The 16,741-nt window shown below is 42.8% G+C and overlaps 1 protein-coding gene across 3 annotated transcripts in view; it reads right to left on the reverse strand.

The window, feature by feature from the left end:
- ARHGEF25 (Rho guanine nucleotide exchange factor 25) overlaps positions 1-16,741 on the reverse strand; it is a 266,626-nt gene that overhangs the window by 144,729 nt on the left and 105,156 nt on the right. The window contains exon 1 of one of the 3 annotated variants that reach the window (XM_075265639.1): positions 6,548-6,858. The exons of the other annotated variants lie outside the window; for them this stretch is intronic. Within the exon in view, the coding sequence (XP_075121740.1) occupies positions 6,548-6,641 (94 nt within the window). The 5' untranslated portion in view covers positions 6,642-6,858. Of the gene's footprint in view, positions 1-6,547; positions 6,859-16,741 lie in introns of those variants that run through there. 3 annotated transcript variants of the gene reach the window in all.

A 16,741-nucleotide genomic window follows, 5' to 3' on the forward strand; every position in this document is an offset into this window, starting at 1 on the left:
CAGTGTAGCAGCAACTGCATTCAGACAGGACTTTACGGAAGATGTTCAGACAAGGACAGCCATGGCGTGGTTTGCCCCCTCTCATTTCTTCCCAGGCATGGCGAGCCCGGTCCTCAGCATGCCAATGATGTAGAGAGACGGAGAGCCAATTGCTACTCATAAGCTTGCCCATACAGCGCTGTACACTGCAAGCTACATAGAGTACACAGCATACAGCTACTGCACATCACTGGAGGAGCCACAAACTATTCCAAGGATTGCTGAACACACCCTCCATCCCCTCACTATACTCTCTACAGTATACTATACATCCATCCCCTCAGTATACTGTCTACAGTATATTACACCTCCATCCCCTCACTATACTGTCTACAGTATACTATACCCCCATCCCCTCACTATACTTTCTACAGTATATTACACCTCCATCCCCTCACTATACTGTCTACAGTATACTACACCCCCATCCCTTCACTATACTGTCTACAGTATACTACACCCCTATCCCCTCACTATACTGTCTACAGTATACTATACCCCCATCCCCTCACTAGACTGTCTACAGTATACTATACCCCCATCCCCTCACTAGACTGTCTACAGTATACTATACCTCCATCCCCTCAGTATACTGTCTACAGTATACTATACCCCCATCCCCTCACTAGACTGTCTACAGTATACTATACCTCCATCCCCTCAGTATACTGTCTACAGTATACTATACCTCCATCCCCTCAGTATACTGTCTACAGTATACTATACCCCCATTCCCTCACTAGACTGTCTACAGTATACTATACCCCCATCCCCTCACTAGACTGTCTACAGTATACTATACCTCCATCCCCTCAGTATACTGTCTACAGTATACTATACCTCCATCCCCTCACTATACTGTCTACAGTATACTATACCTCCATCCTCTCACTATACTGTCTACAGTATATTACACCTCCAAACTCTCACTATACTATCTGGTGTATACTACTACTCAATATCCTCACTATACTGTCTACACACAGTATACTATACCTCCATGTCCTTACTATACTGTCTGCCGTATACTACTACTTCATATTTTGACTATACGGTCTGCTGAACACTACTACTCCATGTTTTTACTATACTGTCTGCTGTATGCTACTTCTCCATCTCCTCACTATACTGTCTGCTGTATACTACTCCTCCATCTCCTCACTATACTGTCTACTGTATACTACTCCTCCATCTCCTCACTATACTGTCTGCTGTATACTACTCCTCCATCTCTTCACTATACTGTCTGCTGTATATCACTCCTCCATCTCCTCACTATACTGTCTGCTGTATACTACTCCTCACTATACTGTCTGCTGTATACTACTCCTCACTATACTGTCTGCTGTATACTACTCCTCACTATACTGTCTGCTGTATACTACTCCTCACTATACTGTCTGCTGTATACTACTCCTCACTATACTGTCTGCTGTATACTACTCCTCCTCCATCTCCTCACTATACTGTCTGCTGTATACTACTCCTCCATCTCCTCACTATACTGTCTGCTCTATACTACTCCTCACTATACTATCTGCTGTATACTACTCCTCACTATACTGTCTGCTGTATACTACTCCTCACTATACTGTCTGCTGTATACTACTCCTCCTCCATCTCCTCACTATACTGTCTGCTGTATACTACTCCTCCATCTCCTCACTATACTGTCTGCTGTATACTACTCCTCGATCTCCTCACTATACTGTCTGCTCTATACTACTCCTCACTATACTATCTACTGTATACTACTCCTCACTATACTGTCTGCTGTATACTACTCCTCACTATACTGTCTGCTGTATACTACTCCTCCTCCATCTCCTCACTATACTGTCTACAGTATACTATACCCCCATCCCCTCACTAGACTGTCTACAGTATACTATACCTCCATCCCCTCACTATACTCTCTACAGTATACTACACCCCTATCCCCTCAGTATACTGTCTACAGTATACTATACCCCCATCCCCTCACTAGACTGTCTACAGTATACTATACCTCCATCCCCTCAGTATACTGTCTACAGTATACTATACCCCCATCCCCTCACTAGACTGTCTACAGTATACTATACCTCCATCCCCTCAGTATACTGTCTACAGTATACTATACCTCCATCCCCTCAGTATACTGTCTACAGTATACTATACCTCCATCCCCTCAGTATACTGTCTACAGTATACTATACCCCCATTCCCTCACTAGACTGTCTACAGTATACTATACCACCATCCCCTCACTAGACTGTCTACAGTATACTATACCTCCATCCCCTCAGTATACTGTCTACAGTATACTATACCTCCATCCCCTCACTATACTGTCTACAGTATACTATACCTCCATCCTTTCACTATACTGTCTACAGTATATTACACCTCCAAACTCTCACTATACTATCTGGTGTATACTACTACTCAATATCCTCACTATACTGTCTACACACAGTATACTATACCTCCATGTCCTTACTATACTGTCTTCTGTATACTACTCCTCCATCCCCACACTATACTGTCTGCCGTATACTACTACTTCATATTTTGACTATACGGTCTGCTGAACACTACTACTCCATGTTTTTACTATACTGTCTGCTGTATGCTACTTCTCCATCTCCTCACTATACTGTCTGCTGTATACTACTCCTCCATCTCCTCACTATACTGTCTACTGTATACTACTCCTCCATCTCCTCACTATACTGTCTGCTGTATACTACTCCTCCATCTCCTCACTATACTGTCTGCTGTATACTACTCCTCCATCTCTTCACTATACTGTCTGCTGTATATCACTCCTCCATCTCCTCACTATACTGTCTGCTGTATACTACTCCTCACTATACTGTCTGCTGTATGCTACTCCTCACTATACTGTCTGCTGTATACTACTCCTCACTATACTGTCTGCTGTATACTACTCCTCCTCCATCTCCTCACTATACTGTCTGCTCTATACTACTCCTCACTATACTATCTGCTGTATACTACTCCTCACTATACTGTCTGCTGTATACTACTCCTCACTATACTGTCTGCTGTATACTACTCATCCTCCATCTCCTCACTATACTGTCTGCTGTATACTACTCCTCCATCTCCTCACTATACTGTCTGCTGTATACTACTCCTCCATCTCCTCACTATACTGTCTGCTCTATACTACTCCTCACTATACTATCTGCTGTATACTACTCCTCACTATACTGTCTGCTGTATACTACTCCTCACTATACTGTCTGCTGTATACTACTCCTCCTCCATCTCCTCACTATACTGTCTGCTGTATACCTGCTCCTACATCCCCTCACTATACTGTCTGCTGTATACTACTCCTCCTCCATCTCCTCACTATACTGTCTGCTGTATACCTGCTCCTACATCCCCTCACTATACTGTCTGCTGTATACCTGCTCCTACATCCCCTCACTATACTGTCTGCTGTATACTACTCCTCCTCCATCTCCTCACTATACTGTCTGCTGTATACCTGCTCCTACATCCCCTCACTATACTGTCTGCTGTATACCTGCTCCTACATCCCCTCACTATACTGTCTGCTGTATACCTGCTCCTACATCCCCTCACTATACTGTCTGCAGTATACTACTCCTCCATCTCCTTACTATACTGCCTGCTGTATTTTCCACATTCATTTCCTCACTATAATGTCTACTGTATACAACTCCTCCATCTCCTACCTGTTTACTGTATACTACTCCTTCATGTTCTCACTATACTGCCTGCTGTGTATTACAGTATACAGGACGAGTTAGAGAAGTATACATAAGACACTTTAGGAGATGGTAGAGTAATACATAGCAGACAAGGGACATAGCTGTGGGCAAACAGGATACGTGCCCTGTATGTGTTCACTATTGAGGACAGGAGGGGCCCTGGAAAGGCTGAACAGTGTTTCAGCTAGGGTAACGGTCAGTTAAAGAAACAAATCACTGATATTAAAGAATATGTTCACACGACTACACAGTTCTCGGAGGTGTCAGCATCGGTATGGCCCCCTTGTTTTTCACAGATCCACTGACTTTCAATTGGAGAGATGGGTTTGTGAAAATGGAGCTTTTTTTTTGATTTGTCAAAAAGTTGATCATGCTCTGCAATAAAGCATGACCACAAACACCTCACCTCGCTAGACTGTATAGAGTCTAAATGTGCTAGGAAAGTAAGCAAACCTTCAAATCAGCAATCTGGGAGAGTTTCTTGATCGGCGGCTGCATGAGCCAAGGGTGAGTAAGAAACTGACTTTAACAAAGTCAGAAAACCGCCCACTCCATAGGCTACATTTGGTTTGTCAAGCTGAGTGTGAGTCAAGTGTCTTCCACATCTTCTGGGTCTGTATGTCCATTCCGATCTGAATAGGACCTTCTCTAAAAAAAAAAGTTTGAAAGACAACTTGGACTGCACACTCGGTCATGTGCATGAAGCCGTACTCTGCCCTCCTCCTTCAATTCGTTCCACCATGCCCGGCAGTGCCTTAGGCTCTGCACTGATACGCCCTGACGCTTTCCGATATGTGATGAGGAGACACAACTTCCATTTGTCTTACTGCTTGGAGCTGTGGCACTCTCCTCACTCTTCATGTACCTGGTGCTCCAAGGACTTTCTGACTTAGTTTCCATGGCCTATTAAAAGAGCTGTACATGACCAGAGAAACATACTAGCGCCAAACCTGTCCACAAGTTATATAATGTATTGCAGCCTAATTGACTTAAATGGAACTACATGGAAAAAAAATTTTTTTAGCCATTTGCAGATATGACACTATTTCTGGAAGAAAGCAGCCATGTTTTTCTAATCCCTGACAACTTTTGCTATACTTAATAAGCAAGTTATAAAGTTATTAAACCTGTTATGTCATTGCTATGAAAAATAATAGATAGAAGTTATGTTAAATGAATTGGTTTGGTGAGAGGGAAGGTATCTGGAAGCAAACAGAATTCAGCTTCAGATGAGAGGGGTGCCACACTGAAATATTCAGCATTCACTATAGTGGGATGATGGAGGAGGAGTATACAGCATTCACTATAGTGGGATGATGGAGGAGGAGTATACAGCATTCACTATAGTGGGATGATGGAGGAGGAGTATACAGCATTCACTATAGTGGGATGGTGGAGGACATACAGCAGACAGTATAGTAAGGACATGGAGGCAGAGTATACATAAGATAGTATACAGAAGATATTATAGTGAGAAGCTAGAGAAGTATGCAGCAGACAGTATAGTGAGGAGGTGGAGGAGTTGTATACAGTTGACATTATAGTGAAACAATGAAGGAGTAGTATACAGAAGACAGAATGGTGAAAAGCTATGGGAGGAGTAGTATACAGCAGACAGTACAATGAGGAACTGGAGGAGGAGCAAACATCAGACAGTATAGATCGGAGATAAACCAGTAGTATTCATGGGAAAGTATAGTCAGGAGATGGAGGAGTAGTATATATCAGACACTACAGTGAATAGAATGAGGAATGGTATAGAGCAGATACCATAGTGAGTTGCTGAAGGAGTAGTATATAGTAGACAGTATAGTTAGGAGATGGAGGAGTAGTAAACTATACTGAAGAGATGGGGTATACAGCAGATATAATCATGAGATGAAGAAGTAGTATACAGCTGATAGTATAGAGAGGGGGTGGAGGAGTAGTATAAAGCAGACAGTATAAAGAAGGGATGGAGGAGCAGTATAGAGCAGATAGGATAGAGGGGATGGAGGAGCAGTATAGAGCAGATAGGATAGTCAGGAGATGAAGAAGTAGTATACAGCTGATAGTATAGAGAGGGGGTGGAGGCGTAGTATAGAGCAGACAGTATATTCAGGAGATGGAGGAGTAGTATACAACAGACAGTATAAAGAGGGATGGAGGAGTAATATACATCAGACAGTATAGAGAGGGGGTGGAGGAGCAGTATAGAGCAGATAGTATAGTCAGGAGATGGAGTAATATACTGTACAACAGACAGTATAGAGAGGGATGGAGGAGTAATATAGAGCAGACACTATAGTGAGTAGCTGGAGCAGTATACAGCAGCTAGTACAGTGAGGAGAAGGAGTAGTATACAGCAGACATTATATCATCCTATGATGTCAGATAACGAAGTCCATCATTACCAGCCTGGACACGACCACTGTACCATACACTAATGTGACAGCACATCACCATCCCCTACATGCCAGTGTGTGTGCCATGACAACCATTCACAGACATCACTTCTTGAAGTGCCATACACAGCACAGTACACGCTCATAGCTCCATATAAAACAACTATGTATCATATGGAGACAGCTCTGTCATCTGTGTACACTCAGCCTGAGCTCACAGCCAGAGCCAGTGTAGTCAGGAGACATCAGTAACCTCCAGGCTATATACGGTCTGTGCCCCCATACATAACATACACATCTGCTGCTGGCATTCCGGCGGGTTACACCATACATGACATGTGACACCCTATAGAGAAGTGCAGAGATCACACTAACCTCTCACCCGGGCGTAGCAGCAGCTGCACTGAGACAGGACTTTACGGAAGAGGTTCTGGCAAGCACAGCCGTGGCGTGGTTTGCCCCCTCTCATTGCTCCCCAGGCATGGCGAGCCCGGTCCTCAGCATGCCAATGATGATGAGGCAGCAGCCCCACTCTGCCCTCAGCACAGCACACAAGCAGAAAAGAGAGGGAGGGACGAAGATGGCCGGGAGGAGCCGAGCTCACATACACTGTGTTATTATTGTAGGGGAGAGAGGAGCCAGCTGCTGCCCATAAGCTCGCCCAGACAGCTCTCTACACTGCGAGCTCCACAGCACACAGCGCACTGCTACTGCCGACTATAGGAGAGTCACAGGCTATTCCAAGGATTGTGCCTCACCCCCTCCACCTCACATTACTGGAGTGTCTGCTGTATACTACTGTCTGCTGTATACTACTGTCTGCTGTATACTACTCCTCACTATACTGTCTGCTGTATACTACTCCTCACTATACTGTCTGCTGTATACTACTCCTCCATCTCCTCACTATACTGTCTGCTGTATACTACTCCTCACTATACTGTCTACTGTATACTACTCTTCCATCTCCTCACTATACTGTCTACTGTATACTACTCCTCACTATACTGTCTGCTGTATACTACTCCTCCATCTCCTCACTATACTGTCTGCTGTATACTACTCCTCCATCTACTCACTATACTGTCTGCTGTATACTACTCCTCACTATACTGTCTACTGTATACTACTCTTCCATCTCCTCACTATACTGTCTGCTGTATACTACTCCTCCATCTACTCACCATACTGTCTACTGTATACTACACCTCCATCTACTCACTATACTGTCTACTGTATACTACTCCTCCATCTCCTCACTATACTGTCTGCTGTATACTACTCCTCCATCTACTCACTATACTGTCTGCTGTATACTACTCCTCCATCTCCTCACTATACTGTCTACTATATACTACTCCTCCATCTCCTCACTATACTGTCTGCTGTATACTACTCCTCACTATACTGTCTGCTGTATACTACTCCTCCATCTCCTCACTATACTGTCTGCTGTATACTACTCCTCACTATACTGTCTACTGTATACTACTCTTCCATCTCCTCACTATACTGTCTACTGTATACTACTCCTCACTATACTGTCTGCTGTATACTACTCCTCCATCTCCTCACTATACTGTCTGCTGTATACTACTCCTCCATCTACTCACTATACTGTCTGCTGTATACTACTCCTCACTATACTGTCTACTGTATACTACTCTTCCATCTCCTCACTATACTGTCTGCTGTATACTACTCCTCCATCTACTCACCATACTGTCTACTGTATACTACACCTCCATCTACTCACTATACTGTCTACTGTATACTACTCCTCCATCTCCTCACTATACTGTCTGCTGTATACTACTCCTCCATCTACTCACTATACTGTCTGCTGTATACTACTCCTCCATCTCCTCACTATACTGTCTACTATATACTACTCTTCCATCTCCTCACTATACTGTCTGCTGTATACTACTCCTCACTATACTGTCTGCTGTATACTACTCCTCCATCTCCTCACTATACTGTCTGCTGTATACTACTCCTCCATCTACTCACTATACTGTCTGCTGTATACTACTCCTCCATCTCCTCACTATACTGTCTGCTGTATACTACTCCTCACTATACTGTCTACTGTATACTACTCTTCCATCTCCTCACTATACTGTCTACTGTATACTACTCCTCCATCTACTCACCATACTGTCTACTGTATACTACACCTCCATCTACTCACTATACTGTCTACTGTATACTACTCCTCCATCTCCTCACTATACTGTCTGCTGTATACTACTCCTCACTATACTGTGTACTGTATACTACTCTTCCATCTCCTCACTATACTGTCTGCTGTATACTACTCCTCACTATACTGTCTGCTGTATACTACTCCTCCATCTCCTCACTATACTGTCTGCTGTATACTACTCCTCCATCTACTCACTATACTGTCTACTGTATACTACTCCTGCATCTCCTCACTATACTGTCTGCTGTATACTACTCCTCCATCTACTGACTATACTGTCTACTGTATACTACTCCTGCATCTCCTCACTATACTGTCTGCTGTATACTACTCCTCCATCTACTGACTATACTGTCTACTGTATACTACTACTCCATCTCCTCACTATACTGTCTACTGTATACTACTCCTCCATCTCCTCACTGTACCGTCTGCTGTATACTACTTCTCCATCTCCTCACTATACTGTCTGCTGTATACTACTCCTCCATCACCTCACTATACTGTCTGCTGTATACTACACCTCCATCTCCTCACTATACTGTCTACTGTATAATACTCCTCCATCTCCTCACTATACTGTCTGCTGTATACTACTCCTCCATCTCCTCACTATACTGTCTGCTGTATACTACTCCTCCATCTCCTCACTATACTGTCTACTGTATACTACTCCTCCATCTCCTCACTATACTGTCTGCTGTATACTACTCCTCCATCTCTTCACTATACTGTCTACTGTATAATACTCCTCCATCTCCTCACTATACTGTCTGCTGTATACTACTCCTCACTATACTGTCTACTGTATACTACTCTTCCATCTCCTCACTATACTGTCTACTGTATACTACTCCTCACTATACTGTCTGCTGTATACTACTCCTCCATCTACTCACCATACTGTCTACTGTATACTACACCTCCATCTACTCACTATAATGTCTACTGTATACTACTCCTCCATCTCCTCACTATACTGTCTGCTGTATACTACTCCTCCATCTACTCACTATACTGTCTGCTGTATACTACTCCTCCATCTCCTCACTATACTGTCTACTATATACTACTCTTCCATCTCCTCACTATACTGTCTGCTGTATACTACTCCTCACTATACTGTCTGCTGTATACTACTCCTCCATCTCCTCACTATACTGTCTGCTGTATACTACTCCTCCATCTACTCACTATACTTTCTGCTGTATACTACTCCTCCATCTCCTCACTATACTGTCTGCTGTATACTACTCCTCACTATACTGTCTACTGTATACTACTCTTCCATCTCCTCACTATACTGTCTACTGTATACTACTCCTCCATCTACTCACCATACTGTCTACTGTATACTACACCTCCATCTACTCACTATACTGTCTACTGTATACTACTCCTCCATCTCCTCACTATACTGTCTGCTGTATACTACTCCTCACTATACTGTCTACTGTATACTACTCTTCCATCTCCTCACTATACTGTCTGCTGTATACTACTCCTCACTATACTGTCTGCTGTATACTACTCCTCCATCTCCTCACTATACTGTCTGCTGTATACTACTCCTCCATCTACTCACTATACTGTCTACTGTATACTACTCCTGCATCTCCTCACTATACTGTCTGCTGTATACTACTCCTCCATCTACTGACTATACTGTCTACTGTATACTACTACTCCATCTCCTCACTATACTGTCTACTGTATACTACTCCTCCATCTCCTCACTGTACCGTCTGCTGTATACTACTTCTCCATCTCCTCACTATACTGTCTGCTGTATACTACTCCTCCATCACCTCACTATACTGTCTGCTGTATACTACACCTCCATCTCCTCACTATACTGTCTACTGTATAATACTCCTCCATCTCCTCACTATACTGTCTGCTGTATACTACTCCTCCATCTCCTCACTATACTGTCTGCTGTATACTACTCCTCCATCTCCTCACTATACTGTCTACTGTATACTACTCCTCCATCTCCTCACTATACTGTCTGCTGTATACTACTCCTCCATCTCTTCACTATACTGTCTACTGTATAATACTCCTCCATCTCCTCACTATACTGTCTGCTGTATACTACTCCTCACTATACTGTCTACTGTATACTACTCTTCCATCTCCTCACTATACTGTCTACTGTATACTACTCCTCACTATACTGTCTGCTGTATACTACTCCTCCATCTACTCACCATACTGTCTACTGTATACTACACCTCCATCTACTCACTATACTGTCTACTGTATACTACTCCTCCATCTCCTCACTATACTGTCTGCTGTATACTACTCCTCCATCTACTCACTATACTGTCTGCTGTATACTACTCCTCCATCTCCTCACTATACTGTCTACTATATACTACTCTTCCATCTCCTCACTATACTGTCTGCTGTATACTACTCCTCACTATACTGTCTGCTGTATACTACTCCTCACTATACTGTCTGCTGTATACTACTCCTCCATCTCCTCACTATACTGTCTGCTGTATACTACTCCTCCATCTCCTCACTATACTGTCTGCTGTATACTACTCCTCACTATACTGTCTACTGTATACTACTCTTCCATCTCCTCACTATACTGTCTACTGTATACTACTCCTCACTATACTGTCTGCTGTATACTACTCCTCCATCTCCTCACTATACTGTCTGCTGTATACTACTCCTCACTATACTGTCTACTGTATACTACTCTTCCATCTCCTCACTATACTGTCTACTGTATACTACTCCTCCATCTACTCACCATACTGTCTACTGTATACTACACCTCCATCTACTCACTATACTGTCTACTGTATACTACTCCTCCATCTCCTCACTATACTGTCTGCTGTATACTACTCCTCACTATACTGTCTACTGTATACTACTCTTCCATCTCCTCACTATACTGTCTGCTGTATACTACTCCTCACTATACTGTCTGCTGTATACTACTCCTCCATCTCCTCACTATACTGTCTGCTGTATACTACTCCTCCATCTACTCACTATACTGTCTACTGTATACTACTCCTGCATCTCCTCACTATACTGTCTGCTGTATACTACTCCTCCATCTACTGACTATACTGTCTACTGTATACTACTACTCCATCTCCTCACTATACTGTCTACTGTATACTACTCCTCCATCTCCTCACTGTACCGTCTGCTGTATACTACTTCTCCATCTCCTCACTATACTGTCTGCTGTATACTACTCCTCCATCACCTCACTATACTGTCTGCTGTATACTACACCTCCATCTCCTCACTATACTGTCTACTGTATAATACTCCTCCATCTCCTCACTATACTGTCTGCTGTATACTACTCCTCCATCTCCTCACTATACTGTCTGCTGTATACTACTCCTCCATCTCCTCACTATACTGTCTACTGTATACTACTCCTCCATCTCCTCACTATACTGTCTGCTGTATACTACTCCTCCATCTCTTCACTATACTGTCTACTGTATAATACTCCTCCATCTCCTCACTATACTGTCTGCTGTATACTACTCCTCACTATACTGTCTACTGTATACTACTCTTCCATCTCCTCACTATACTGTCTACTGTATACTACTCCTCACTATACTGTCTGCTGTATACTACTCCTCCATCTACTCACCATACTGTCTACTGTATACTACACCTCCATCTACTCACTATACTGTCTACTGTATACTACTCCTCCATCTCCTCACTATACTGTCTGCTGTATACTACTCCTCACTATACTGTCTGCTGTATACTACTCCTCACTATACTGTCTGCTGTATACTACTCCTCCATCTCCTCACTATACTGTCTGCTGTATACTACTCCTCCATCTCCTCACTATACTGTCTGCTGTATACTACTCCTCACTATACTGTCTACTGTATACTACTCTTCCATCTCCTCACTATACTGTCTACTGTATACTACTCCTCACTATACTGTCTGCTGTATACTACTCCTCCATCTCCTCACTATACTGTCTGCTGTATACTACTCCTCCATCTACTCACTATACTGTCTGCTGTATACTACTCCTCACTATACTGTCTACTGTATACTACTCTTCCATCTCCTCACTATACTGTCTACTGTATACTACTCCTCACTATACTGTCTGCTGTATACTACTCCTCCATCTACTCACCATACTGTCTACTGTATACTACACCTCCATCTACTCACTATACTGTCTACTGTATACTACTCCTCCATCTCCTCACTATACTGTCTGCTGTATACTACTCCTCCATCTACTCACTATACTGTCTGCTGTATACTACTCCTCCATCTCCTCACTATACTGTCTACTATATACTACTCTTCCATCTCCTCACTATACTGTCTGCTGTATACTACTCCTCACTATACTGTCTGCTGTATACTACTCCTCCATCTCCTCACTATACTGTCTGCTGTATACTACTCCTCCATCTACTCACTATACTGTCTGCTGTATACTACTCCTCCATCTCCTCACTATACTGTCTGCTGTATACTACTCCTCACTATACTGTCTACTGTATACTACTCTTCCATCTCCTCACTATACTGTCTACTGTATACTACTCCTCCATCTACTCACCATACTGTCTACTGTATACTACACCTCCATCTACTCACTATACTGTCTACTGTATACTACTCCTCCATCTCCTCACTATACTGTCTGCTGTATACTACTCCTCACTATACTGTGTACTGTATACTACTCTTCCATCTCCTCACTATACTGTCTGCTGTATACTACTCCTCACTATACTGTCTGCTGTATACTACTCCTCCATCTCCTCACTATACTGTCTGCTGTATACTACTCCTCCATCTACTCACTATACTGTCTACTGTATACTACTCCTGCATCTCCTCACTATACTGTCTGCTGTATACTACTCCTCCATCTACTGACTATACTGTCTACTGTATACTACTCCTGCATCTCCTCACTATACTGTCTGCTGTATACTACTCCTCCATCTACTGACTATACTGTCTACTGTATACTACTACTCCATCTCCTCACTATACTGTCTACTGTATACTACTCCTCCATCTCCTCACTGTACCGTCTGCTGTATACTACTTCTCCATCTCCTCACTATACTGTCTGCTGTATACTACTCCTCCATCACCTCACTATACTGTCTGCTGTATACTACACCTCCATCTCCTCACTATACTGTCTACTGTATAATACTCCTCCATCTCCTCACTATACTGTCTGCTGTATACTACTCCTCCATCTCCTCACTATACTGTCTGCTGTATACTACTCCTCCATCTCCTCACTATACTGTCTACTGTATACTACTCCTCCATCTCCTCACTATACTGTCTGCTGTATACTACTCCTCCATCTCTTCACTATACTGTCTACTGTATAATACTCCTCCATCTCCTCACTATACTGTCTGCTGTATACTACTCCTCACTATACTGTCTACTGTATACTACTCTTCCATCTCCTCACTATACTGTCTACTGCATACTACTCCTCACTATACTGTCTGCTGTATACTACTCCTCCATCTACTCACCATACTGTCTACTGTATACTACACCTCCATCTACTCACTATACTGTCTACTGTATACTACTCCTCCATCTCCTCACTATACTGTCTGCTGTATACTACTCCTCCATCTACTCACTATACTGTCTGCTGTATACTACTCCTCCATCTCCTCACTATACTGTCTACTATATACTACTCTTCCATCTCCTCACTATACTGTCTGCTGTATACTACTCCTCACTATACTGTCTGCTGTATACTACTCCTCCATCTCCTCACTATACTGTCTGCTGTATACTACTCCTCCATCTACTCACTATACTGTCTGCTGTATACTACTCCTCCATTTCCGCACTATACTGTCTGCTGTATACTACTCCTCACTATACTGTCTACTGTATACTACTCTTCCATCTCCTCACTATACTGTCTACTGTATACTACTCCTCCATCTACTCACCATACTGTCTACTGTATACTACACCTCCATCTACTCACTATACTGTCTGCTGTATACTACTCCTCCATCTCCTCACTATACTGTCTGCTGTATACTACTCCTCACTATACTGTCTACTGTATACTACTCTTCCATCTCCTCACTATACTGTCTGCTGTATACTACTCCTCACTATACTGTCTGCTGTATACTACTCCTCCATCTCCTCACTATACTGTCTGCTGTATACTACTCCTCCATCTACTCACTATACTGTCTACTGTATACTACTCCTGCATCTCCTCACTATACTGTCTGCTGTATACTACTCCTCCATCTCCTCACTATACTGTCTACTGTATACTACTCCTCCATCTCCTCACTGTACCGTCTGCTGTATACTACTTCTCCATCTCCTCACTATACTGTCTGCTGTATACTACTCCTCCATCACCTCACTATACTGTCTGCTGTATACTACACCTCCATCTCCTCACTATACTGTCTACTGTATAATACTCCTCCATCTCCTCACTATACTGTCTGCTGTATACTACTCCTCCATCTCCTCACTATACTGTCTGTTGTATACTACTCCTCCATCTCCTCACTATACTGTCTACTGTATACTACTCCTCCATCTCCTCACTATACTGTCTGCTGTATACTACTCCTCCATCTCTTCACTATACTGTCTACTGTATAATACTCCTCCATCTCCTCACTATACTGTCTGCTGTATACTACTCCTCACTATACTGTCTACTGTATACTACTCTTCCATCTCCTCACTATACTGTCTACTGTATACTACTCCTCCATCTACTCACCATACTGTCTACTGTATACTACACCTCCATCTACTCACTATACTGTCTACTGTATACTACTCCTCCATCTCCTCACTATACTGTCTGCTGTTTACTACTCCTCACTATACTGTCTACTGTATACTACTCTTCCATCTCCTCACTATACTGTCTGCTGTATACTACTCCTCCATCTACTCACTATACTGTCTACTGTATACTACTCCTCCATCTCCTCACTATACTGTCTGCTGTATACTACTCCTCACTATACTGTCTACTGTATACTACTCTTCCATCTCCTCACTATACTGTCTACTGTATACTACTCCTCCATCTACTCACCATACTGTCTACTGTATACTACACCTCCATCTACTCACTATACTGTCTACTGTATACTACTCCTCCATCTCCTCACTATACTGTCTGCTGTATACTACTCCTCACTATACTGTGTACTGTATACTACTCTTCCATCTCCTCACTATACTGTCTGCTGTATACTACTCCTCACTATACTGTCTGCTGTATACTACTCCTCCATCTCCTCACTATACTGTCTGCTGTATACTACTCCTCCATCTACTCACTATACTGTCTACTGTATACTACTCCTGCATCTCCTCACTATACTGTCTGCTGTATACTACTCCTCCATCTACTGACTATACTGTCTACTGTATACTACTCCTGCATCTCCTCACTATACTGTCTGCTGTATACTACTCCTCCATCTACTGACTATACTGTCTACTGTATACTACTACTCCATCTCCTCACTATACTGTCTACTGTATACTACTCCTCCATCTCCTCACTGTACCGTCTGCTGTATACTACTTCTCCATCTCCTCACTATACTGTCTGCTGTATACTACTCCTCCATCACCTCACTATACTGTCTGCTGTATACTACACCTCCATCTCCTCACTATACTGTCTACTGTATAATACTCCTCCATCTCCTCACTATACTGTCTGCTGTATACTACTCCTCCATCTCCTCACTATACTGTCTGCTGTATACTACTCCTCCATCTCCTCACTATACTGTCTACTGTATACTACTCCTCCATCTCCTCACTATACTGTCTGCTGTATACTACTCCTCCATCTCTTCACTATACTGTCTACTGTATAATACTCCTCCATCTCCTCACTATACTGTCTGCTGTATACTACTCCTCACTATACTGTCTACTGTATACTACTCTTCCATCTCCTCACTATACTGTCTACTGCATACTACTCCTCACTATACTGTCTGCTGTATACTACTCCTCCATCTACTCACCATACTGTCTACTGTATACTACACCTCCATCTACTCACTATACTGTCTACTGTATACTACTCCTCCATCTCCTCACTATACTGTCTGCTGTATACTACTCCTCCATCTACTCACTATACTGTCTGCTGTATACTACTCCTCCATCTCCTCACTATACTGTCTACTATATACTACTCTTCCATCTCCTCACTATACTGTCTGCTGTATACTACTCCTCACTATACTGTCTGCTGTATACTACTCCTCCATCTCCTCACTATACTGTCTGCTGTATACTAC

The sequence above is a fragment of the Leptodactylus fuscus genome, chromosome 2 (genome assembly GCF_031893055.1).
Source record: "Leptodactylus fuscus isolate aLepFus1 chromosome 2, aLepFus1.hap2, whole genome shotgun sequence".
Lineage (NCBI taxonomy): Eukaryota > Metazoa > Chordata > Amphibia > Anura > Leptodactylidae > Leptodactylus > Leptodactylus fuscus.